Consider the following 26,878-nt stretch of genomic DNA (forward strand, 5'->3'; position numbering starts at 1 on the left):
CTTGTTACAACCACATTAGTAATGCATTAAAACTTATTAATCCATGCTTTGTTTATTTCTGTTCAGGAAGCTAGTTAAAGATATTTACCAGACATTACAGACAAATTTAGACACATTGAGAATCACAAAACCCACAGCAGGCATCCTTTATTGTGCTTATCAGGACATCCAACACACTCTCTGATCCTGTCTCAAGTTCTTCTCCTCAAAATGTTTAGAAATGTCAGAGCTCAGGAATTCAATTTCCCATCCAGTTTTCAAACCCTGTTGTTTTCTGCCATTACTTAAAAAAATAAATATTCCACCATCTGTTCCTGTGTGTTTAAGGTGAGGGTTCCTGAGGATACTTCCCCTTGGAAAGACATCCTGCAAATCAGTGCGCACGACGCCGACACCAACAGTAAACTGGTGTACTCCATCCACAGCAGCCTACATCCAGACAGCACCAAGTTCTTCCATCTGGACCCAAAGAGTGGAGTCCTGGTGATGACAGAGGAGCTTGACTATGAGATGATCTCTGTTCATACCCTCATCGTTATGGTAATGACGCTCAAAACAAAAAAACAAAAACAATTGATATGAATCTTATGAAGATATCTGTAATGTATGTTACTGACACAAGACATAGTCCAGAACAATTACAGACAGGGTATGCTGTACTACAAATACATTTGTTGTATGTATTATATTTGAGAAAAAGTGGTTCAAGCTGATAAATGAGTAATAAACGTTATCTATAAAGCACCATTCATACAATAAATGCAGCTCAAAGTGCTTTACAAATAACTTAATTATTACATTTGTCTGTCTAAAATAATGTATTTTAAGCACCAAAAATTATCTTCATTGTGATAAATTGCATTTATCAATAAGCAAAACTGGTGCAGTATGCATTATTTTATAATTTTGTATGATTATCAAGGAATTATTACTGTAAGAGTCTCGATTGTCTCTCATCACAGATACAAATACTAACATTACTTTACTCCTCCTTAGGTGCGTGACCAGGAGATCCCAGTGAAGAGAAATTTTGTGAAGGTGGTGGTTCATGTGGAGGACTGTAATGACCACTCTCCGGCTTTCCTAAGCCCCCACTACGAGGCCAGCATCTCCAACCTGGCACCTACAGGCTCCGAGGTCATCCGAGTCAAGGCCCTGGACAAGGACATGGGCAGCAATGCTGAAATCAGCTACACTCTGCACTCAGGTGAGCAGCAGAAGGCTATTTTTATCTTTTATTTATGCTTGTTCCTTTTCAGATTCACTCTGTTAAATTCATTCAGTTGCACATATTCACACCTGAGAGCTGCCAATGTTTTCTAATGTTGACTGCTGGGATCTGCCCCGTACAACCACAGCATTGTGAATGTCGACTATTTAGCGCCACTGAAGGGGGTTCAAGGCCACGATGATGACACCTGAGAGATGAAAATGTTTCTCAGTCATCCTCACAGTTATCATTTTCTGTTTGGGATTTGCATTTGAACCTCCTAGTCTCAGTCCTCCTCTCTCGTTTCATCACTTCTGTGTTTTCTTCTCCCATCACGCATTACGTTGAAACATCTTGACCTTCTGAGAGATTTATGGAACAGCTGAACCCTACAACTTGCATTATCTTGCAGTAGTGTACGATTTATCAGGGGGATATTACCGATCATGTATGATCAAAGCAGTGGAACAGATTATGCCTGCTCAGTTTCTTTAATACAGCAAACAACATCCATCTTATCAATCAATACCATCACAGATTCAGCCTTCAAGAGCTGTTACTCTTCCTTATCACTGGGGTAAAATCAAGAAAATGGTACTATAAAAATGTTTACACAAGTTAATTTCGAAAACCATTCAAGTTATCTGAAACTATTATCAGATCAATTTTATTTTACTTTTTAGGAATAGTTCATTTTCCCTTTCTCTCAGCACAAAACCAAATTATATTCTCAAATGTCAAACGGTTCCTTTTAGGAAAATAACAGTTAAGGACTGAATAGTAGATTTTAAATCATTTAAATGGTTTGTTATAATAACAAATATGTTATTATTAAAACTGGATGTGATCTAATGCAAACCTGTAAGACAAGTTATGTAGGACATGAAATCAATCAAGAGTGTGGAATCCTGAACACTGTCAGCACAAAGCATCAAAGAAGGATTTCAGTTACAGACCTTCAAGTCTATGTCATGATAATTTGTGTAACAAATTAAACAATTTCCTTTCTCTCTGCAGGGAATATCGACAACATCTTCTCCATAGATCCAGAGCTGGGCTCCATCAGTGTGTCTAAACCTTTGGACCTTCAGCCTCAGGACCAGTTCCACTTGACAGTAAAGGCCACAGACCAGGGCTTCCCTCAGCGCAGTGACCTCTGCTCCGTCCACATCCACATCCGCATATCCGACCAAACCCCACCTACCTTCCCCTCAGATGAATACCTAACAGAGATCAGTGAATTGAGCACACTTGGAACACCAGTGGTCACCATCACAGCCTCCAGCCCCGCTGCAGTGCATTATGGGATAGAAAGTGGTAATCTAAATGCAACATTCCATATCAACCCCTACAGTGGGTTGATTTCAGTCCAGAAGCACCTTGATTTCGAGAACTGTGCCTCTTACAAGCTCCAAGTTACAGCTTCCACCACAGCTGGAGCCTCGTCCAAGACTCTCGTTTACATCTACGTGATTGACGAGAATGACAACGCACCCATTTTTCAGCAAAGGGAGTACCTGGGGCAAATAAGTGAGTCAGCTCACATCAACAGCATGGTTATGGGAGAAAGAAACACCCCTCTGGTCATCCAGGCATCAGATGCAGACAGAGATGCAAATTCCCTGCTGGCGTATCAGATCCTTGAACCGGAGGCCCTCAACGTCTTCAAGATAGACTCAAGTATGGGCACTATCTCTTTAATTTCACCAGTTGACTTTGAAACCAAGGCAGAGTATCACTTCACCGTGCAGGTGAAGGACTCAGGGGAGCCATTGTTTTATGCAACAGACCCTGCCAAGGTCACTGTTCGTGTTCTGGACCTGAATGACTGCCCACCACAATTCACTACGCCTGTGTATGAGCCATCCATCATATTCCCAGCTGTCAGGGATGCAGAGGTTGTGCGCGTCATGGCCCATGATGCTGACTCAGCAGTCTCATACAGCATCACCGAGGGGAATCGTCACAATGCCTTTTCAATTCACCCCAATACTGGAGTCATCACCGTGAGCAATGTGTCTGAGTTTAGACCATTTTATCAACTGGTTGTCAAAGCCTCTGACGGCCTCTACAAAGACTCAGCTGTCGTCAAGGTAAACGTAACAAACCTAACAGCCAGCGATCTTGGATTTGACCAGAAAGCGTATTCAGTAAGCATTACAGAAAACCTAAAGACAGTCAAAACTTTGACGGCACTCAAAACCAAAGGTTGTTATTTAAATGAGCCTCTTTTATATTCTGTGATAAACCCAATGGGAAAGTTTGCAATTTCCGAGACATCAGGCATTCTTGAAACAACAGGTATCCCTTTTGACAGAGAGGAACAAGATGTTTATGACGTTGTGGTGAAGGTACAAGACATGAGAACACCGCCTAGGACAGCTACAACCCAGGTTAAGGTTTTTATAGATGATGTCAATGACAACTTTCCACAGTTTCTGAACTTGCCCTTTTCAATGATGATTTCTGAAGCCTCTGAGCCAGGAGATGTTTTGTATCAAGCAACTGCAATTGATAGAGATCTGGGAGAGAATGGATCCATCATGTACTCACTGGAGGAGGACTACGACCTCTTCAGGATAGATCCTGATGTAGGGGATGTTTCCCTCCAAAGGCCTCTTGATTTCGAAGCTCTGAATAAGTATGTGTTGACAGTGTTGGCTATAGATGAGGGTCAGCCCAGTCACAGCACAATGGCACAGCTCAGTATTCAAGTGAGGAATCAAACAAACCCAGTTTTCCAGACCCTTCTGTATCCCCTGAAAGTTCCCGAAAATGTCCCCCCATTCACTACCATCTTACACGTCCAGGCCAGGAATCCAGAGGGCTATCGGCTCATCTACAACCTTGAAGAGGAAAATGCCTCAAAACACTTTCACATTGATTTCAAAACTGGTGTGTTGACAGTCACAAACCCCCTCGACTACGAGAGCCAAACCATGCATGTGTTGACAGTTCGAGCTACTGACTCTGTTACTGGAGCTTTTTCAGAGGCCTCCATTGAAGTAGAAGTAGAAGATGTGAATGATAATGCACCAGTTTTCTCAAAGCTAACACACTCTGTTAACATTGCTGAGGGGCTCCCAGTTGGCACCTCTGTGATACAACTTTCTGCCTCTGATAGGGACTCTGGCAGAAATAGAGATCTTACCTTTCAGGTGGTGAAAACAGAGAGGAACGAGACTGATTTCTTTGAGGTAGATCATAGTGGGTTGATTGTCACAAAACAGTTGCTGGACCATGAAAACACAAAAAACTTTAATTTGAAAATCAGAGCAACTGACAATGGCACAGTTCCTCTTAGTAGTGAAGCCTATGTCTTCGTAAATATCACTGATGTCAACGACAACCCACCAGACTTCGTCAGCTCCCAGTATGAAGCCACACTGGATGAAATGGCAAAGTGTGGCCACATAGTCATCAAAATCCAAGCTTCAGATCCTGACACTGGGGACCTGAACAACCTCAAGTACAAAATTCTCTCAGGGAATGAAGGCCGGTACTTCAACATCAATGAATCCTCAGGAATCATCTCCTTTTCTAATGTCTGCAAGAGGAATCTGGATCCTTACTTCAACCTGACAGTGGCTGTGTCCGACGGAGTGTTTCAGAAAACAGCACCAGTCAATATTGAGATGATGAACAGCAATAGGCATAGTCCATACTTCAAGCAGAGCATCTATGAAGCAGAGCTGGCTGAAAATGCAGAGGCAGGAACCCGTGTGATCCGATTAGCGGCCATTGACCCTGACGATGGGCCATATGGCAGTGTTGACTACACCATCATAAACAAACTTGCTGATGAGAAATTTGCCATTGACAATGGTGGGCAGATTGTTACGACACAACCATTGGACAGAGAGAACCCGGGCCAGAGAGTCATAGCTATCAAAGTGATGGCAAAAGATGGCGGCGGAAAAGTGGCCTTTTGCACAGTGAAGATTATTCTCACAGATGAAAATGACAACGTTCCTCAGTTCAAAGCATCAGAATACCAGGTTTCAATTCAGTCTACTCTAAATAAAGGCTCCCCTGTCATTCAAATCATGGCATATGATGCAGATGATGGCAAAAATGCAGACGTCACCTACACAGTAGATGAAGCCGAAGAGGTGACCGAAGACATTATCGAGATCAACCCTTTCACTGGAGTAGTGAGTGTCAAAGAGAGTCTTGTTGGCATGGAGAACAGGATCTTCAACTTCAAAGTCAAAGCTCGCGACGGCAGTCTTCCTTTCTATAACTCCACGGTCCCTGTTCAGGTCAAAGTGGTTCCTCCTGAGGTTCCTCTCCCAAAGTTCTCAGAGCCTCTCTACACTTTCTCAGCTGCAGAGGACATCCCCATAGGGACAGAGATAGGCTCTGTGAGGGCGGACTCCGACATGCCCCTTATTTACAGCCTGGTAAATGGAAACACTGTGGAAAGCAACAAAGACAAAGTGTTCAGTTTGGACAAAGAAAGTGGAACTTTGCTGTTGCAGAAGACCATCGATCATGAAAAGACAAAATGGTATCAGATAGATGTGATGGCTCAGGGGAGCCACAATGGGACTGATGTTGCATCACTGGTGTCAATCAGCATCCAGGTCCAAGATGTGAATGATAACCAGCCAATGTTTGATGCAAACCCATACAAGGCTTTCCTGGCTGAAAACATGCCTGCTGGAACCACTGTTATTCAGGTGAGATAAAGAACTTCTTGATTCATTGGAATCTCATTGAAACTAGCTGATATTCAGTGTGGACTGGAGGAATATAACAGTGTGAGGTCGGTACTTTTTGCTTAAGCTAAAATAAAATGTGTTATCCAGCCTAAATTTAAGCAAAAGGTTAAATTGGTACAGATAGACAACATCCAACTTTTAACTGCTTTTACTAGCTGTGTACTGGAAGTGGTCAATACAATTTATTCATTATTTTCTTACGTGGAACATTGGAAAAAATACAATAATCAGAAGTTAAATAAAAGAACAAGATCAGTTTCATCTTTGTGTTCAATGAAAAGGTAACTTGACATGTAGGCAAGTAATTGCAGTCATTCAGGTGAGAATAACCTTCGCGTCAGCCTCCTAGTTAGATCACTATCAGTAATATCAGGAATTTCTGGTAGAAAGAAAACTATAAAAGTAACAAATTTGAAGCAAAGCCACCATTACTGGAAGTTACATGAAAATGAAATCCAATATCACCACTTTATCAGCAATTTATGTAACTCAGAAGGAGCTTTTTGTATCTGGTGTCCCATGTTATCAACCACTCAATAAAAATTAACTATTCATTGGTTGTGACGGCAAGGATAAAGGGATGACCCTGATGAAGGCCACAAGCCAAAATACATTTGCCTATAAATAATATATATAATAACGTTGTTCCGTATACTGTGTTGCTGGAGTTTTGACCTCTTCAGTCTTTTCCCCATCTCCATACACCTTGGAAGTAGATGAAGTTTTGCCAGAAATACCTGCTCTGCTATTACAGTGATTACAAGGAGAGAAATAGGGATATCCATTTTAGACTAATTCGTGAAACTAGTGAAGTGAAAGTATTTTTCATATTCTCCTGATTTTGCAGGTGACTGCCAATGATCCGGACACAGACAGCAATGGTCTTGTGACCTACAGCTTGGAGTCTCTACCTGATGACACCACAGCGGACATCAGAGAGGTATTCTCCATCGATGGAGACAGCGGCTGGATCACCACAATACAGGAGACGGACTGTGAGGCAACCAGGGTTTACAGGTTTAACGTGGTCGCCATAGACCACGGCGGCGACATCAAGCTGTCGTCCAGCGTCCTGGTGGAGGTGACAGTGACTGACGAGAACGACAATCCGCCAAAGTTCTCTGATGATGTGTACCGCGGCTCGGTGGTGGAGAACAGCAGCCCTGGTGAAGTCATTATCTCCATGACGACCGTTGATGCTGACGTGTCACTGGAGAACCGCCTTGTGACCTGTTACATCACAGGTGAGTTGTTCTAAATTTGTATTTATGAGTGTGTGTTCACAGATTGAAGCCTGTGAATGTCATTAGGTTTGTTTGAAACTTTCGTAACTGTGTGTGTCACTCATATTCTCATTTGTGAGAATGTGAGAATCTTTATCAGCCAAATTACTGTCCCGTTGAAGATTTGCTACACTGTGGGATTTATCTAGACATAATGAGGGGAAATTAAATCTTTATTAATCGCCCTCAACAGAGCCATGATAGTTTCCTATTCAACCACAGATTGATCACAAAGAGAAGCAGGTTGACAAGCCGACGAGACAAGAATACCAACTGGATGCCTTGCAGCTACAAACAAAAACAAAGCCTTAAATTAATGCAAATCCTCCATTTTCCTCCAGACAGTTAAAGCTGGACCGTTCTAAAGGAGCTTGCTGTCACAACATTGTTTTTGGATAGTGTAACAGAGGAACATTTGCATTGGAATTATTTATAAATGGTAGGGTTTGGCTGATGCTGATGCTGGCTTGTCAAAACGAAACAAAAACAGAAGCAAATGTTAGATATTAAAACCACAAGAATGATTGATGTGAGGATTTTATTTATTCAGGGTTGCGTGACACAACAAAATTTAAAATTCATGCTGTGATTTTCAGTAACTTTTCATCAGGGCTGTAGCCAGGATTTTAGAAACACTAAGGTCTTGACCCCCCAATGTGACCTGAATTTTTTCTCACTGTTTGGTTGATCTAAATGCTGTTTAATGGACTTCTCCATATGAAAAATGTGTGTGTTGCTGTGCAATGTAAACTCCTTCTCAAGTTTTGTAAACAACTCACGTTCTCAACAATACAGAGGACATTTTGGCACACACTTTGTCTTTATTTTTAAGGTAATATTTGCCATATCATTGTGAAATTACTTCAGAAGATGTGAGCTTGTTGTATGTGGTTAATCTTTTACTTGGATTTCACAGGAGAAATCAATCTGAAAGCGATCATGCATATTATTTAAGACATTTCAGAACAACATGAAGAGAAATATTTACAACCCCTTTGATATTTCCCCCCCCCAGAAATGTGCCCGTGCATATATGAAAATGCAGCAACTTTCCTAATTATCTGACATAAATATGCAGATTTTGAAAGTGTCACTTTTGTTATTTCCATTTGGGTGAGCTAAATTAGGTTTCAGGGGCTTTTCTGCAATGCTAAGAGTAAACTTCTTGGGGGACTTACTACTACAAGTATCAGCAGCTTCACTCCAAAAACCCCAGAATCAGCCAATAATAATCTGTAAAGTTAATCTACATTTAATTTAGGTATATCAACTATACATATAGTGCTGCAGGCTGGATGTAGTAGTCAATGAGTATTTTGTCACTGCCAAAGCAAACCAGCATCTCAATTGTGACTGACTTGTGATATCCGTTACAAGACTTCTTTACTTTTGACGAAACAGTTTCCTTGTGGAGGTTGAAACATTTGTTCAGTGAGCAGGCTCAACGTCTATAATGGCTCCATCAGCTTATAGTATCTGATCCAGTCAAACAGGCAGTTGGCTGTGTGTAATGGAATCTGCTGTAACCTACAGACTCATGGCCATACTCACCAGCCAGTGCCAGCTGTCAGAGTTTTGTAATTTGTAAGAAAAGGAAGAAAACTATAACATGCTAAGTATCCAGGTGAGTCAGCCTAATGTTAAAACATAACCCCACAATCCAACATATCAGGATGGCAAACAGAATTTACTGAATTATTCATCAAGAACAACATGGCATCGAAACTCAATACCAAAGACCCTGTTGTATTTAATAAAATCCTTTATATTACTCGGAAGGTAATGGAATGTTAGTGAGACACTATAATGAGTGCAAACACTCAACACAACCAATAAGAAACTCAAAATGATATACGGCAGATAAATAACAAAAACAAGAGAGAAATCAAAGACATTACAATTTTGGGAAAGACAAAAACAAAGCAACAATTCAACAGACACACAACAACCGAGACAAACACACACTTTTTCATTTACATATTTATGAATGTATTTATTGCTGTAGGCCCAAAAGTAGTCAAAGTATATTGACTGAGAAAACTGCCATCATTTTAAAGTCATATTTTCAAGCAAAACAGCAAACAATTGATGGTTCCAGGTTTCCCATCTTACATTATAGTAAATTGAATGTTTTGGACTGTGTGAGGACACCCGTTTGTGCTCTAGGATACCGTGATGGAAAGTTTTACAAACCAAACGGCTAATCAATTTATCTAGAAAATGATCTTCAGATTAGTCGATAATGAACGCGATCATTTTCTGCGCTAGTGGAATACTAAAAATGTTTTCATGATTCACCCCAAAAAATGCACAAGACATGACCTCAGAAAATGTATAAGTAGTTAACTCAGGTCTTCATCACACATGCAGATGGGGACCCTTTGGGCCAGTTTGCCATCATCCAGGAGGACGAGGGCGAGTGGGGTTTGATTGTGAAGGAACCTCTGGACAGAGAGACCAAAGACAGATACACACTCAAAGTCACGGCCACTGATGGGAAGTTTGAGGCTCCGGTTATGGTGGAGGTCCACGTGCTGGACATCAATGATAACAGTCCACTGTGTGAGCAGGTGAGGAAAGACACGGTTTATTTCATCCTTTCACAGATCATATTGATTAAAGCATCACATTGTCCTTATTTATCCATTGAAAGTTAACAGCTTGTCAAACACACTGCCACCAGGGAGCTTCTTCGTTCAATAGTCTTGCTGGCCACTGCAAACTGTTTCCCAAAATTCTATTTTGTCTTTAAACATTTTCGCACCTTTAATTTTACCGACAGTATTCCTCTGCATATTAAGTCTTCATTTACAAGCAAAACTGCACCTGTCTGCCTCGCAGTGCCTCCTACTCTAATAAAGAATCTCATTAGTCTGGGTTCATTGAGCATTTTGGTGAAGAACAAATTAAGGACACAGAATATTAGGGTTTTTTCCATTAAAATGGTTACATTTTAAAACTGCTATCAAATATTGGTCAACCTTCACTAACCCGTATTGTAAAGACTTTACTATCTTAATGAAGTAATTTTTTATATTTAGTATTCAGGATAGAATTCTTCCAAACTATAACCCCCCTCATGTACTGACCTATAGAACAGAACTGAAAACAGTACATCCAAATCTGCAGTGGCGGCAGACATTTCTCCATTCATATTTCATTCTGCAGCCTCCACACAACACAAAAACATGTCATTATCAATTCTGAGAGGAAGGCCTCCAAATAAGAAATGTAGCACTATTGTCATGTTGTCAAGTGTAAAAAGAGTTTGTTTTTTCCTAACAACCAGGAATTTCTTAATGGAGTAAGACACAGACTTTTAGATCAAGAACCACCTGAACATTGTTAATGTACTGATTTCTGACAGCAAGGTTCAAAGATGACAAGAGGATAAAAAAACTAACCCCAGTTGAGGAAATTCTTCCATAAGTAATAGTAAAAAACAACGTACCTTTATGTAGTTCATTCAAATTTTACCTGAAATTGTAGTATACCTTTGAAAGACCTGGTCAAGTGATATTACTTGGTTTAAAATGATCAAAATGTGATGCTGTAACGGCATAGAAATGACATGAAAATAGTTATGCAAACATTTGCCTTCATAGTGAGATTTAATTTGTGAGAAATTTTTCTTAAAACTTAATTGTGGCCAATTTGAGTGGACACACTTTGAATTTTATCTGATGTCATAGTAAAAAAAATAAGTTTTTAAATTTTAATAAAAAAGAAATATTTTAAACATGATTGGGTTTGATTTAGTTCGGATTTTCTCTTTTTGACAAACGTGCCTATTCATGAATGAATATGTACCAAAAACTGACTAAGGGGGCTTTCACACTTACCTTGTATGGTTCGAACCAAAAATACAGGTGTGAAACCTCCCCTGGACCACAGTCCGGACCAAATTTGGTCCGACGAAAAGTGGTAGTCTCGGCCCGGATCAAACTGAACCATGGTTCGGTTCATTTCTGGTGTGAAAGCATTTTTTGGATGGTTCAGACTTTCAGACCATTACCAGGAAGTTCGGCGTTTGCCGTATAAACCGAAAAAAAACAAATGCACGGAGAAATGACAACACAATTATAAATCTCCCGTGACAGATCTTTTCAAACAGAGGGACATAATAGAAGCACACTGCCACCCATCCCTTTAGTCTCTCCTCCTGTCCTGTTGGCGACGTTATAATGTTCGCACAACAAGAACGTTTAATTGCGACTAGCCTTCAGTATAGTTGGTGCTGCAGGTAGTAATGCCATAATAATAACAATATAGTGGTGGCAAATATGCACATGTTCATTTTTTCTTCATTCATTCTTGTCAAAGATACCCACTGAACTGTTTAATAAACCAATCAATGTCAAGTATAGGGAGACTCAGCACGCATAGATGATATCGACAGCATGCAAGTCTGTCATGTAAAGTTCTTTAGTGCGGTCGCAGAAATGCAGTGTGAAACCAAAGTAAAACTAATCGAATGTATCAAAATGTATCAAAACACGAACCTTGGTGAGGACCTTGGTGAGGACTTTCAGGTGTGAAAGCCCCCTTACATTCATTTGGCACTTTTGTCCAAAGCAACTTAAAATATGTGAAAACATGGGAATTGAACCACTAACCTTATGATTAATGGCCCGCTACGCCACTTGTGCTACTGCCACCCGGTAATGTTGACTACCTTGTGGGAACTGTTTTTCTGTTAGTGGCTCTACAGCAAAACTAAGAAAAATTGAAAGTAACCCTTGAGGTAAAGATCAGTTGCTTCTAATAATGAATTTTGACCGGCACTTAAATATTTAAATCCCCTTTTTCTCTTCATTACTAGAGCCTAATAGGTGCGTCCTTTTATTTATCCAGCACTTAGTAGCTTCACTGAGAAAAGTGGTATGCAAATGTTGGCCTGATTATTGTTATTATCCTCCCGTTCCAGCTGGTGTACACGGAGGCGGTGATGGAAAACTCGCCCCCCAGCCTGTTTGTGCTGAAGGTTTCGGCTTCAGATCCAGACGTGGGAGCTAATGGCCAAATCTCCTACACCCTCCACGGTCCTGACGCAGACAAGTTCCATCTCGACCACAGGACAGGTATGATGGTGTCTGTTTGGGGTCAAACACAAGTGCTCCCTCTTAGTGAGCTGCACTGAGTGTTTGTGTTGGCGATATCATCGGCACGCCGCAGTTGTTCAGAAAGGTTCTGTGCTGAAAAGAGCCAAAAACATTTCTATTGTTATTTCTTTTTTTCCCATTTTCAGCTGCATCTCACTGACATCCCCTATGCTTTGTTTCTATCATAACATCTTTCTCTTATGTCTTCAGGGCCATCCAATTGCCTGGAAGATATCAGACAGTTTTTAGCCATACTAACATAGATGTTGTAGATACCACCAATGTAAGTCAGTTTGTTGGGGGGCCCAAAACTTTGGTACAGATTGAAATATCTTGACAACGACCAGATCCCAAAGGATGAATGCTCCAGCTTCATTTAGAGCCACAACAGGTCGAAATGTCCACCTGTCCAACACTTAACGACTAGATTTAGAACAGTCTTAGCTGGACTTTGAAAGTAATACTAATATAGTGGGGTGGCATGCTAAATATAATAAACAATAGCACTTTACACTTATTAAAATATGTTAATACCAGGAAGGCTAGTTAGCAAACTTCTGCTAACACGTCAACCAGCCAGGAACATCCTAGCGGTAGTCAGTCATAATAGCTTAGTTGCTCATTTACTCGAGAGACATTTTTGTACCATCTACTCTTGTCTACAATCCATGCGTCTTTTTGGAGCTATACTCTGGAAAAGCACAGTTACGTATACAAAGTCTATGGTGCAGCACAGGTTTGCTATTGGTCAACAGTGCATATTTACATGCTAATGGTGTGCATAATAGTCTATGTATTACAGGACAATAGGACTTGTCCTATTTGTTGATCCATAAACTTAAATTTTAAATTATGTAACCTTAGTGACTTTCCCCTCATTCCTAAACTTGACATCTAAACCTAAATGTTGGCATGCTAGCAAGCTAATATACAAAACATTTCATGGTAAAGATAAGATGCTAAAATCATCATGGTGCCAATATGACAAAGGCTCTCTCTAAGTATTCTTCTGATTATTATTGTGTTTAATTGTGTCATAGAAAAATTACAAATCAGAAGACAAACTAATTTTGTGGTTTATTATGGTGTCCATTTCCGTTTCCCAGGTGAGCTGTTTTCTCTGGCTGTGTTAGACCGGGAGAAGGAGGTTGAGTACAACCTGGTGGCCAAGGCTACGGACGGCGGGGGACAGTCATGTCAGGCAGACATACTGTTGAAGATCCAGGACATGAATGACAACCCGCCTCGCTTCTCCTCCAGTCACTACGAGGTCACCGTGTTTGACAACACGACCGTCCGAACTCCCATCGCTGTCATATACGCCAAGGACCCAGACACTGGTAAGCTGAGTTCAAATCTCATTACGGGTGCTGCGAACAAGCAAATTCGAGTTACAACACAAAAAGACAAGAGAGAACATTATATTATTTCTGTCAGGTCAGAACATGTTGTGACAACCCCTTAGTCCTGGTATCAGCAATACTTAAACCTACTTAAGCCAAATGCATAGGCTTGCCTTTGTCTGTGTACAGAACAGTGTGTATGAATGTGGTATTACTAATTCTAGAATAATAAAAGACTAAGCTATTCCAAAGAGAGTTTTGCTGTGTGAAACGCCCACCTGATACCTCTTCACTGTGTCACTCCAGCACTGTTCGCTGCACATGGATTTTAACCCTTAACCCTGGCAGCAAAAGCATCTTGCTAGACTCATTAGGGTCACAGTAATTTAACATTTTCTGGCTTCTGGATGTTGTGTGCGTAAGTGTGTTCAGTTGTGTCTTGTGTTTTTAGCCACACCAGAGGAGTGGCTTTAGAGATGGATTGCCATGAAATCTGGTTCTAACATTCATGTCTCCCTCAGGATGAATTGCATTCACTTAGGTGATACTCTGGCTTCTCATCATCACCATCAGGTCGAACATGTGCTAAACTAATTACATCACCATCGGTCTCATTTGTACTTTGTGCCTAGAGCTAATTAGCAAATTTTAGCATGCTAACATGATAAGATTTTCAAATAAATATAGCAACTTCTGATCAACCCTTATCAATTTCAGGCTGAAATTCTTCCAGTTGGTCCCTCCCATTTGTACTTCATCCATACATTATGCAATTAAAACTGCAAATCAGTATGATGGTATTGTCATTGTTAGCATGCTGACAATAGCATTTACTTCAGAGTACCTCTGTCGCTCAGTACAGCCTCACAGAGCTGCTGTAGCGTAAGGACAAACAAACATCGCCATCCCTAGGGACAGGTACTAAAAAGACAAACAATTACTTAGGATTACTGAACAGATTGTCCTTCGCCTGCATAGCATTTGCTTAGGTGTTAACATAAACATTAAGACACACAGGCTTCAAACTCTCCTCACATACTGAATAATATATCAGCTGAAATAAAATCACAAAGGCTCTTAGTTTAGTTCTGTAGTAGTGAAACTGCTGTTTTTTCTTCTTTGTTTCCATTGTGTTACTTTGTTTTTCTTTCTGTTTCATGTGATTTATAAAAGCTTCTTGTTTTAATCTCGCTCACAGAAATCCGTCATTCTGTCTGTGTGCACAGTCACACTTTTGTATTACTTCAGCATTTTAGCACTGATCAAAAACCGAGAAAATCTGAACCAATCTCTTCTGGTTGAAGTTTGCTGACGCAGTTCGGTGTTTGTATATATTTTTTTCAATTATTGTCTTTCGGTATTTTTTAGGTGTTAGAACAGTAAAGTTAGATAAAAGTAAAATAAAAACAGACTGTATCCTCATCTGAAACCAGTTGCAGAGCTCAGTCAGTGTAGGCAAGTGTTCTTATCCGGACACACACACACACACACACACACACTCACACATATTCACACTTGAATAGTCACAGTTCTCACAAGAGGATCAATTAAAAACACCCATGAATACAAACATTTTACCTGTATAAACACATAACACACATACACACACTTTTGTATGCCATTCAGATAGGTAATAGGTAAAAACACACACACACACACACAAACACACACACACACACACACACACACACACACACACACAGAGAGCTGGGTAGGGAAACCTGAGCAGACAGGTCAGCCACTCCTTCAGATGTGCAGCAGCTTGTCCTCTTTCTCTACACTGGCAATTTTCTCACAGACAACAATGACTAATAACGTTTTTTTTTTGTATTTGCCAAAAACAAAATCAGAAGATACATATATAACACATTTAGAAATAACACAAAAACACAAACTGCAGGTTTCACAAACACAGAAATAAGGATGATGCTGATTCACGCGCGGGGGGAGGGTAGTTTATCCAGGATTAGATTTTTTTTCTCTCTAATGGACATTTCACAGACAGCATCAGGAAACATGAGGAAGGAGAGAAACATGCATTGTAACCACAGGTGCTCTAAAATGCAGGGTTGAAATTTTGGCCTTAAGCGCGTCTTTAGGCCAGTTAGTTTGCTAAATACTGTGCAGAAGTGAATTTTCCCTCCAGGACTCCAGGTCAAACCACCTGTTTGTGGAAGCTTTGTTTGGGTTTGACCTATGATCACGGCACTCTTCCATTTATTCGGCGTAATTATCCTAAAACAGCAGTTGCCAAATGTTTTATCTTGTGACCTTAAAACCTGACAGGTTATATGTGTCTCTGAGCTGCAGGGGCGTGTAGAATATTTTTAATGGATCAACTGGAAGAGGGGAACAATTGACCTGTGTGGCTTGTTATCATGTCTTTCCTCAACAATAGTAAATACTTGCCATAGTCTGATTTATTTTTAGGCCTGCTCTTTTATTGTTCTAACTGTTCTAGCACCACTCTTAAAACAAACCTTTTTTACTCCCACTGTAAGAATAGCAAACTAGTCACACATTTGGTGTTAATTACTTTTACATCTACTATTACAATAACATTTGGATCATGAAAATCAGGGTTCACAAGAGCACAATTCCCCAGAGATGCTTGTGGTGGACATAGTAGCATTGTGTGTAGAAACAGCCTCATCTGCAGGATATGTTACACATTTACAGTGAATATTATTCATTGTTTGTTATCACTGTGTTTTTAGCACATGGGTAAAAGTTTCTTCAACATCAACAAGTCAACACTTTTTCATCCTTTAATGACACAGTTGAAAGATATATGATATGTTTGTGTTTCGTTTTCTGTGTTTTATCTTGTCTTCATAAATCCTACACACCCCTTTCGGGAATCCAGCTGTGGTTTTGACAACAGTAGCAATTTCAATGTTAAATAGTTTTCCCCCTCACAGAAAAGAATCCAGGTGTTATTCAGCAGCACGTCTGTCAGTGCCAGTATACAACGCTGCATGATTGAAAACAAACTAAGCGACAAATTAGAAGTGTTAAATTGGTCTTTTTTTTTTTTCAACAAATGTACTGAATGTTGTTAAAATAAAATCATTTACATCGGCAGGTATAAACTCTGAGGTGAAATACTCCCTCCTGGCGGGCGACAGTGGCTACTTCTCTCTGGACGAGTTTTCGGGGATCCTGCGGCTGGAGCGACCTCTGACCTCCGACTCCCCGCCCACCTTTGAGCTGAAGGTGAAGGCCACTGATCGTGGCCTGCCTCGTCACCTCTATTCCGTTGCCTCAGTGACGGTGGATGTGGTCTCCCTGGACGACTACCAGCCTGTCTTCCTGAACTCGGAGTACACCGCTCAGATCCCGGAATCGTTGGCAGTCGGGTCGGAAGTGCTGAGCGTCTCTGCCCTGACTAGGGATGGTGGAGGACCAGATCCCATTGTCTACCGCATCGTGTCCGGCAACGAGGGCGGACGGTTCCTGCTGGACTCACGGACAGGTTGGAAAAGTTTTTGTCCATGACATTTACACAGTCCTGTATTTACAGGACCAGTGTGTAACATTTAGGAGGATCCGGCAGAAATAGAATATATTATTTATAAGTATGTTTTCATTAGTGTAAAATCTCCTGAAAATAGGAATCTGTGAGTTTTTGTTCTATTAGAATCAGCCATTTATAATCATGAGGCGCATCATCTTACACGGAGTCCATGTTGCACTGGCATGTTTCTACAGTGGACAAACCAAACACTGGCTCTAGAGAGGGCCTTTAGTGTATTTTGTGGGTGAGGCGCGGAGTTTTCATGTGGTTACAGCCTCACTGCTAGATGCCACAGAATCCTACACACTGGGCCTTAAGGCGTACTGCGATGATTTCACATATAATGGGGATTCTACTCACTCATCCTGTGAAGACAGTTGTATAATGTCTTCTGTGTCTTCATTTACTCCGTGTTAAGAGACAGTTAGTAAGTTATCTTTAAGTCCTTCCGCTATTTATAAAAGACACTTTCAGTGATAGTTTTCAGAAGCTCCGGCCACTGCTGAATTTAAAAACTTGCAGAGTTTGGGAGTGAACTGCAGCCTTCCTTTTGCACTGTGTGCGACCCACTGCCAATAAATCATTAAAGGCCAGCTGGTCAGAAGAACTGCAATCATTGATCACTATCCGCCACATTAGGTTTCATTATTTGGGGAGAGCAGAGAGTTTAAATGTTTGAAAAGCAGAGACATGGTGATCACCATCTCGGACTGAATTCTGCAACATTAAAAAAAACTAACCTGGACAAATAAACCGACACCGATAGGAACACCTCAGACTCTGCAATGTTGTTGAGATTATTTCATGTAATCAATCAAGAATCTGAAATGAAATTGTTTGGGTCTGATCGGAAACTAACCCAAACTAAAAGTAATCACAGCAGGCTCTGTCAGTTCAATGTGTCATGTGGGGAAGACGTTAACTTTGCAATATAATATACATTTCCTGTTGATCAATAAATCCCCCAATCAGCGATGCACACATTGCTCTTTCTTTTTTGCACACCTTCACACCAGCTAAGTGTGTATAGAGTTTCAACCAGCCTGAGCTGCTGAGTCAGCATTTGTATTAAGACTATGTCAGTAATGGTAATGAAAATTCACACAGAAGCCATTTAAACCAGCACACACACACTACTTCCTTGTACCTTGTTCCAGAAGTGATAAATCTCAATACTGAAGTATTCCTCTGTTTTCACATGGTAAACGTTTTTTTATTTAAAGCTCCAATATGTAAGATTTGGTGTCCCTACTGTGAGTGTAATTCACCGGCATCGTAAATAAGGACAGCTGCCAACACAGCCAAACAAGTGTGACAAGACACAGCAAGCCAGCTAATAAGTTATTACTTATTAGTCCATCAGCAAGAAAGCCAGCTTGGCCTCTGTCCTGCATCCTTTCAGCTCTTTGCGCTCACACCAATTACTCTTATTTGGTCTCTTGCTGATCACTCTCTCTTTTTCTCTTCCTCTCTTTATCCGACAACATCTTCTTCGGTCTCTTCGCAGCCTCTGTCGTGATATCCATTCTGAGAATACCTAGCTAGCTTTTCCCAAAGAACTTACATTGCACATTATATACTTCATGCTTGTTCTTATAGCTTGCTGAAGAGTCGTGTTGGTGTCGTAAACCATTACGCCGTTGTTGTGATAGATTTCCTGCCCGGGATTTCAGTTTTTACATAGCACAGTAGCAAACGCTGCGACAGAGACGCCATCCACCCTATTACAAGTCAGGGTAAAATTACTACATAATGTTGCTTTAAGATGGATTTTTAACCACTTTTCAGAAATTAAACATTGCAAATATTGGACAGAATTTTAAGCTCTCACAAACACTGCTGAGGTTGGTCGAATTTGCGTTAATTCTTATGATCGCAAGACTGTGCAAATTCCTATAAAAACACTAAGTACTTGGCTTTTGTTACAACTTTCTTTGATTACTGCCTACTACACCGACTGAGCAAGCTGGATATGAACACAGGAAAGATCACATCCCTCCTCTGGGGGTTTGTTGAAAGTCATTCTGGGAAATGTAGGAAATCATTAACACAAGCAGAAGTATGGGTTACTAGTTGAGAAGAAGTGGATTCATCAGAAAGTTAAATAAAACTTTACTTTGTCATATCTGAACAGAGATAACAACTGAAGTTCATTTTTAATGACAAACAGAGACTCACAGGCTTGTTGAAACCACTGTTGATAATTTATGAGTTTTGTTTTCTGATGCCCACAGAATGATTCAGAATTATTAAATAAGTTATGGATGCTCTGCGTCATCAGCAAACCTCTCCAAGGATTCCGTGAAGGATGCAGCTGTAAACAGTAAATCTCACACTGATCCTGGATCGGGAGGTGTAGCGCAGTTTGTCATGCCTTACTGCAGGTGCCAGATGGACGGGCGTTTACTAAACGTGACAATGTAATTTGTCGGCAAATCACAGCGAAGTGTTTTACAGTCCACAGATCTCTGTGGTTGAATGTTAAGTGTCTGCAAGCAAGATAAACAGCTCTGACACACCAGAACCATAAAGACAGCACAGCACAGAGTGACACATACATCTTAAATTTAGTAATTAAATAGCAAAAAGGTGTCGTGCATGGACTATGAATAGAAATGAATGAAAACAGATGCAGGTATATCGAATGAATGTAGGAATTGCAGTATTAGATATTTCTTTCTGTCAGTGTGAGATTTTACCATGAAGGGAAGACTTATTATCTACTCATGAGTGTTGAGACCCAGATATAGTACTTCATACAAAACGCAGAGATGCTCACATGTTGGACTTTGTAAGACTTTACATGGACACTCACAGCCTCGCGAATGCGGAATACGTAATGTGGGTTTTAGGCCTTGTTCAACCATACTAACACCAAAACAGAATGTGAAAAAGCAGGGCAGTCTAGCAAAGATGTTTAACTGTGTTTGACATTCCTGGTAGAATTTCTTTGTAACATGTACACAGTTTCTCAACTGTTCATCAGATCACGGTGCTAAAAGATAAAATAGTTGCTGCTGCGATAACTTTCCAGAGTCAGAAAATCCTCCCATAATCAGCTTTACTGCCAAGTAGGTTTTCACATACAAGCAATTTGCTTAGGTAATTTGGTGCATAACAATAAACATAGTATGTAGAAAATATTGGAACGATAAAGCAAGTACTGTAGGTTAAAGAATCAGGTCAGCAGGTCAAGAGTCTCGTATGCCTATGCAGTGCTTTGGCGTCTGATAGACCTTTAAACTGTTGGATCTGTTACTTAAACCAGACTTTCTGTGTTATACTTGGCACACCAGTACCTGAAACAACATGGCTGTTTTCAGTCTGAACACCTTATTGTGGTGTGCGCGTATTGGCTTCTTTATTAGGCTGTGTTTAGGCTTTACATCTTAAAAGTGAGTACGTTTTTTTGGAAATCAAGATACATTTTGGTCAGTCCTCAGTTCTTCAAAAGGTTGCTTGAAAAACAAGATTTTGGATTTAAGACAAGGTTGGCCTAAGGCATGTCGTCATGGTTAAGATACGTTTCGTCATCTCAGTAAGGTGCCTCAAGGACTATCAGAGCACATTTATGCTCACTTAAGTATATTCCAAACAGCATGTGTGTCCTGTGTGTTTTGGTATATATAACAGATATTTGATGTTTGTTTCGGCCTAATTATACTGCAAGAAAAGCTTTCGATCTTTTAGTTTTATGTCATTAAATTACCTTTAACATTTAAAACATCATATAATGTCTTCTGTTTGTGTTTCCCGAAACCTGTGTGTGTGTGTACAATGAGATGTAGGAAACAGTCATTCAGGTAGACAATGACAAATGACCTTCAACCAGTTTTGTCTTTCTTAGAAGTCACATCAAGCTGTGCAGAATGAGCTCAGACTGCTTTGAGCAAAACACAGATAGATAGAAACCCTTATTGACAGCAGGGAGCACGAGCAGCTATGTACAAGCTGCTGTACATAAACCATATCACTGTTTATATTAAAGACGTGTAAAATTTTAACAGCAATAAGTCACTGCCTCACACATTTGCATAATTACCTCCACAAACATGATTGTTACAAAGAAGAATGTCTGCCTGTGGTTTCTGCACTGTGATTACGTTGTGTGACTGTGAAGGGAAATCTGCTGGATGGTGGGAATTAATTACCCTAACTGTACAAAACGTTTTTGTTTTTATAGAACGAAATGAGCTTGCAGCAGTGCTAGATGGAGGAAGGAGTTAAAGATTGATGGACAATCAGTGCCAAGACTTTTATTCAGGGAAGAAAACAAGGAAGTTTTCCATATTTGCTAAAGAGGCACAGACTTGTTTAGGCTTATTAAAATGGAAATCAGGTAGAAGTTGTAAACAGCTTACAAGGTTCAACTGGTTTAACAGGAAGATTCTAGTTTTAACTCAGTATTGTTTGTTCTTTTTAACTAGAAAAGACACAACAATATGAACATAAGTAAAATACATTACCAACATCCCTTCAAAACCTACCCAATCAACAAGAAAGTTTGGCAGAACGGTGTGGAACCCAAAATATTTCCACATACTACGTCTCAGATGCTTTGATGTCGTGAGTGTCCAATCTGCACAATTTTGCTTGCCAGTGTCCTCATCTTTTAGGTCACTTGGACATGCAATAGGCCAAGCTGACTTTTAGAAACCCTCTGTTGGCCCACAAGGCAAATTACTGCTAACTATGTGTTGAGCTAATAGACTGAGTTTGAATCTTCATTTTTTCTGATGTTTAAACAAAATTTTTAATTCCGAATAAGAAAAAATGCATTGGTCTCTCAAAGACACAGAAGAGAGCTTAACCTCTCCCATGTATAACTACGTCGTTGAGCAGTCTGTGTAAATAAACACGGTAAAGGTCTGTCCCCTGTGATGCATCATTAAAGCAACAGAAAGAAAGTGATTTCAACACGTACCATCTTACAGAGCAAGCTGCATAACCTGGGAAAACCAATACTGATTGCAATCAGATGAGATGCATAACGTCTACTGATGCAACAATATCTGTAAAACTCCAATAGTGCCATAATACACCCACAGATAATAACAGAACTGCAAGTTGATTTGGATTAAAGCATCATAACTGTTTCTCAGATCTAATTAGAAATGTAGAAAACACATGTTCTGTTTGTAAAAAATCTCCTTGATCTCAGAAAAATCAATAAAGTGAGATCTGTGCCGTGTGTATGAGGTACAAATAATTGACCTGGAGGTGTTTCGTGTGAGGGGGAATGGTAGATGGTTGTTTTTGTTGGGTCCCATTTTGTTTTATCTTAATGAAGTGTGGTTCACCAGACTGGCTGGCAGCCCAGGAAAAAAGGCTGCGTGTCTCACCCACACACTCTGCTGGATACGCCGAGCTGCTGCTGACAGATCCACTAGCAGAGGTATCCTGTCTCCTCAGACTTATTCAGTGTAATAAACAGAAAAGGGTTTGCAATTTATGCTCTCCTGTCTCCAAACAACCATATCCATAAAAGCTGGCATTGGCTCATCAAAGCACAAATTACATGTTTAGATTTGGTTTGTTGGCAATTGAACGAGATGTGGTTTGGTTGGGTGTTAGGTTGTTACTACTACAGGAAGGAGGCCGGCACAGAAAGACTGAGATGGGTAAAGCCATAAATATACGTAAATTTAAAATATCACCAGACTTATCCTTTAAAACCGCCTCAATAGAAACGTTTATCATTTACTCTTCAGTCCAAATCTCGCTAGCAGATGAGATTTAAACCAACAGCCTTCTGTCTTTGGTCATCAGATGTGTTTTTTGCATCATAAAATCTGCTCGTTAAACATGATATATCACTTGTTTTACCATGCAGGTGGTACGATTCTGGTGAAACGCCGTTTCAGTGAGATAAACTTGTACACTGCCGACACGAAGATTGTATTTTTCAAAGCTTTTTTTATACAAACTTTTAAAATCACACTGGTTCATTTCAAAAAAGAAAAACTTGGAACACAAACCTGTTGTACCTTTGGTAGAATAAAACAGATTGTTTCTAGTAACGCGAAAACTAACTTTTATTTTGTTTAGTTTTTGATCAATCAAATAGTATCAAATAGTGAAAAATTCCACAATTACAATTTCTTAAAGCTCAAGGTGACGTCAGTGACAAACGCTTTCAATTAATTCAACATAAAAAGAGGAAAAGCATCAAATTCTCACAATTGAGTAGCTATAACTATGGAATATTTTTTGCTTATAACTTGACTTCAATTATCCAAATAGTCATCAGTTTATTATTTATCTTTTTCTGTGATTGATCAACTAATCTTTTCAGCCCTAGTAACTCATAAATCGATCCTGATCTTTTCTTGTCTTTTACAAATAACACTGCAAAATCCAGTTTAGAGACGAGTCATTGAACAACCCTTCAATGACGAGGCTCTATTGATGAAATGACCGGAGGAGGAGAGAGCAGGAGGGGAGAAGATCTGTCTCTTAAAGTGGACCATGTGTAGCACCTCAGATAAATGAGCACTTCAAACTGTCTGAACCAAAAGGAGTGACTCAATAAACAAAAAAGTGGACATGGCACAGTATTTCACTTTAAGGGCTCTGATGCTGCATTTTATCGCTGCCGTAAATTGAGGTTAAACTTCACATGTGGTTGACAGCTGACACATGAAGACAGCAGCCAGCTGTGGAGAGCTTTATAGTCACAGCATCACTGAGCTGACAAATGTGAGAGTTCACTAGCTATGTCACATGGTAACACACACACAGTATGGGTTTGACTTATGGTGGAAATTATCATCCAAAGCACCTTGCCTGTACCGTAAGAACATCTCTATCTGTCACTCAACTTGATATATTTTCTGCATTTCAATACGATGTGCATTTTATGAGCATCACCGTAGTTTTACATAGACAGGGGATGAATGGAAAAAGGTCTGAATAAAAATGAAGGTCACGAGTCACTGATCTGGACCAGATTTCTATGTTTTGCTAAATTCTGCTATGGTTAGTTGGTGTTGAAGTGCAACGACTTCCCCGAGTTGGTTGATGGAAAAGGACTTAGAGGAGACGAGAGATCAGATTCAGACCACACCTTTATTATTACTTTAATATTTCTAGTATGCCTTATGGGCTGTCGTGTGTGTGTGTGTGTGTGTGAGTGAGTGACTGTAGGGCCCGGTTTCCTGTTATTCAGCACAAGATTCTAACTGTCTTAACTGCTGAGTTACCTAAGATTAGCATGTCACACAATATTGAGTATCATATGAGCAATCATAAGTAATAAGTAAACATATAAGAGAATCATATTATGCAATATCACTGTAGGGTTGTGTTGTATATCCACATTGGTCATTCTTTTTGTCACACATCACTTGAATTTTTTTGTAGCGTAGTTGATGACAGCATACCTAAAATAATGAATATATTCTGACCAGCCTCAGCTTGAGCATAATGCTAACACAGCATTAGCACAATTTCCATTTTAATGCGGTAGCATTGTAACAAACTTGCAATGTCCCAGCAATTTTACCAATTTTTCATATTACACTGCCATGCTTAACATTAGCATGTTACATTATTAGCATGAGCATGCTTAATGGTTGCATGTTAACAAAGTAACAGGCTCAGTGTTGCATGCTTAATGCAGGGCTCTCAAGTTTTATCAAAAGTTAAAAGAGTGAGAGGAGCCACTCAAATATTTGCAGCAGCGGCCCCTCGACCCAGCCAATTCTCTCAAGTTTTTACTAGCAGTTAGATTTTACCTGTAAGTAATAACTGACCCGAACAAATATAAAGTATAACAATAGGTAGATCTGATAAAAAAAAAAATACAAATGTATCAAAACTAAAAAGAAATTTGGCCCCAAACGAGCCCACTGAACGGCAGTGCTGTACACATAGGCCTACAGTAGGATGGCAGAACTTGCCCTACAATGCCAAGCTGTGTGTGCAAGTAGGCTACACATTTCAGCTCATGAATAGTGTTTTGTGTTGTGATGGTTTGTTACAGATTTTAATGCCTTGATGACAGCAGGGGTATGGGGCTCCCACTTGAAGCACTGTGGCTCCTTTCCTTAGTTTCAGGTGGCAAAATAGTACTTTACTTAAGTACACAAGGTATTTGTACTGAACTTGAGTATTTTCTTTTCATGCCACTTTCTACTACTTCACCACATCTCAAAGGGAAATATTTTACTTTATAATTTATCTGACAGCTGTAGTTACTCGTTACTTTAAAAAAAAAAAAGCTTTTTACACACAAAACGTATGAAGTAAAATAGGATATTTTGATTTAAATTAAATTACTTAACAGTTTACGCAAATCCAGCTAGTAGAACTACATCAGTTAGGCTAATTGACAGAAATTTAATTGGCAACTGTTATGGTAATTTTTAAAAACCGTTTCATGGTTCCAGTTTCACAAATGTGAAGATTTGCTGCTTTTACTTGATTATTTTAATGTATTTTTAATCATTTTGAGGTTTGACAAAATAAGCATTGTGAAGGTCTCACTTAGGGAACTGTGACAACATTTCTCACTATTTTCAGAATTTATTATTATATCGATTAATGGAGAAAATAATCAGCTGATTAAAATAAAAATAATCACTAATTGCAGTCTGATACAAAAAAGTTCAACCTCAACCAACTACATTAATGCATGAGGAATAATAATCTAATGATATAATGGTATACAGTTATATGCTTTGAGTAGACTACTTTTATTCTTAATTGGGTACTTCTACATTTTCCAGCTTATAGCCTAATTACATACTTTTACTTAACTTTTTCAATGCAGTACTTGCAGAGTATTTTTACAGTGATATGGCCTATGTTACTTTGGTCACCACTGGCTAAAAAAGCCAAAGCTGGAGGTTGCAAAGAGTTTGCAGAGTTTCTGACCGCATTTTCAATAATAATTTAGCATGCATGTGACTATACTCTCCAAAATCTTCTGCTCTCACTATCTTTGCATTACATTTATTCATTTAGCTGACGCTTTTATCCAAAGCGACTTACAATTGCTATACATGTCAGAGGTCACATGCCTCTGGAGCAACGAGGGGTTTCTTTTCATATTTATGCTGATGACACACAAATGTACTTGTCCGTCAGATCCACAGACCCTGGAATGCTGAGTTCACTTAGCAACTGCCTTTGTGAAGTTAAAAAATGGATGTCAAATAATTTCCTCCAGCTGAACTCAGACAAAACAGAAATCCTGGTCATCAGGTCCCAGCAGATGGCAAATCAAATACTGCCATCTGCTGGTTCCCTAGTAAATCACATTAAGCTTGTGGCAAAGAACCTTGGTGTTTGGTTTGATAGTAATTTAAATTTCGAGCAGCACACCACAAAGCTTGTTCAATCATATTTTTATCAACTTAGAAATATAGCAAAAATTCAATCTATGTTAACTTTTAAGGACACCGAGACCATTTTACACGCCTTCATCTCATCACGCCTGGATTATTGCAACAGCCTTTTCACCTGTTTAACCCAAAAATCTATTGATCGACTCCAGACTGTCCAGAACTCAGCTGCCAGGCTTTTAACCAGAACAAATAAATATGACCACATTACTCCTATTTTAGCTTCATTACACTGGCTCCCAGTATGTTTTAGAAATGACTATTGATCACTTTTAAAGCTCTTCATGGTCTCTCGCCTTGTTATATTTCTGACCTTTTAGTCCCATACGCACCAGCACGTACCTTGAGATCC

The 26,878-nt window shown here is 39.7% G+C and overlaps 1 protein-coding gene and 1 long non-coding RNA gene across 2 annotated transcripts in view; one reads left to right on the forward strand and one right to left on the reverse strand.

The window, feature by feature from the left end:
• The window catches only part of fat2 (FAT atypical cadherin 2), a 116,398-nt gene that overhangs the window by 41,699 nt on the left and 47,821 nt on the right, over window positions 1-26,878 (forward strand). Inside the window, exons 9-16 of the mRNA XM_046029806.1 lie at window positions 328-540; window positions 997-1,207; window positions 2,228-5,892; window positions 6,782-7,178; window positions 9,588-9,787; window positions 12,145-12,298; window positions 13,426-13,659; window positions 16,748-17,137. Coding sequence (XP_045885762.1) covers window positions 328-540; window positions 997-1,207; window positions 2,228-5,892; window positions 6,782-7,178; window positions 9,588-9,787; window positions 12,145-12,298; window positions 13,426-13,659; window positions 16,748-17,137 — 5,464 coding nt within the window. The remainder of the gene's footprint in view (window positions 1-327; window positions 541-996; window positions 1,208-2,227; window positions 5,893-6,781; window positions 7,179-9,587; window positions 9,788-12,144; window positions 12,299-13,425; window positions 13,660-16,747; window positions 17,138-26,878) is intronic.
• On the reverse strand, window positions 116-7,079 carry LOC123957192. The gene is made up of 4 exons (XR_006821756.1): window positions 6,846-7,079; window positions 1,300-1,418; window positions 977-1,155; window positions 116-480 (listed from the first exon to the last, which is right to left on the reverse strand). It is a non-coding gene; the product is annotated as an uncharacterized LOC123957192 (long non-coding RNA).

Source organism: Micropterus dolomieu, linkage group LG19, assembly GCF_021292245.1.
Source record: "Micropterus dolomieu isolate WLL.071019.BEF.003 ecotype Adirondacks linkage group LG19, ASM2129224v1, whole genome shotgun sequence".
Taxonomy (NCBI): Eukaryota; Metazoa; Chordata; class Actinopteri; order Centrarchiformes; family Centrarchidae; genus Micropterus; species Micropterus dolomieu.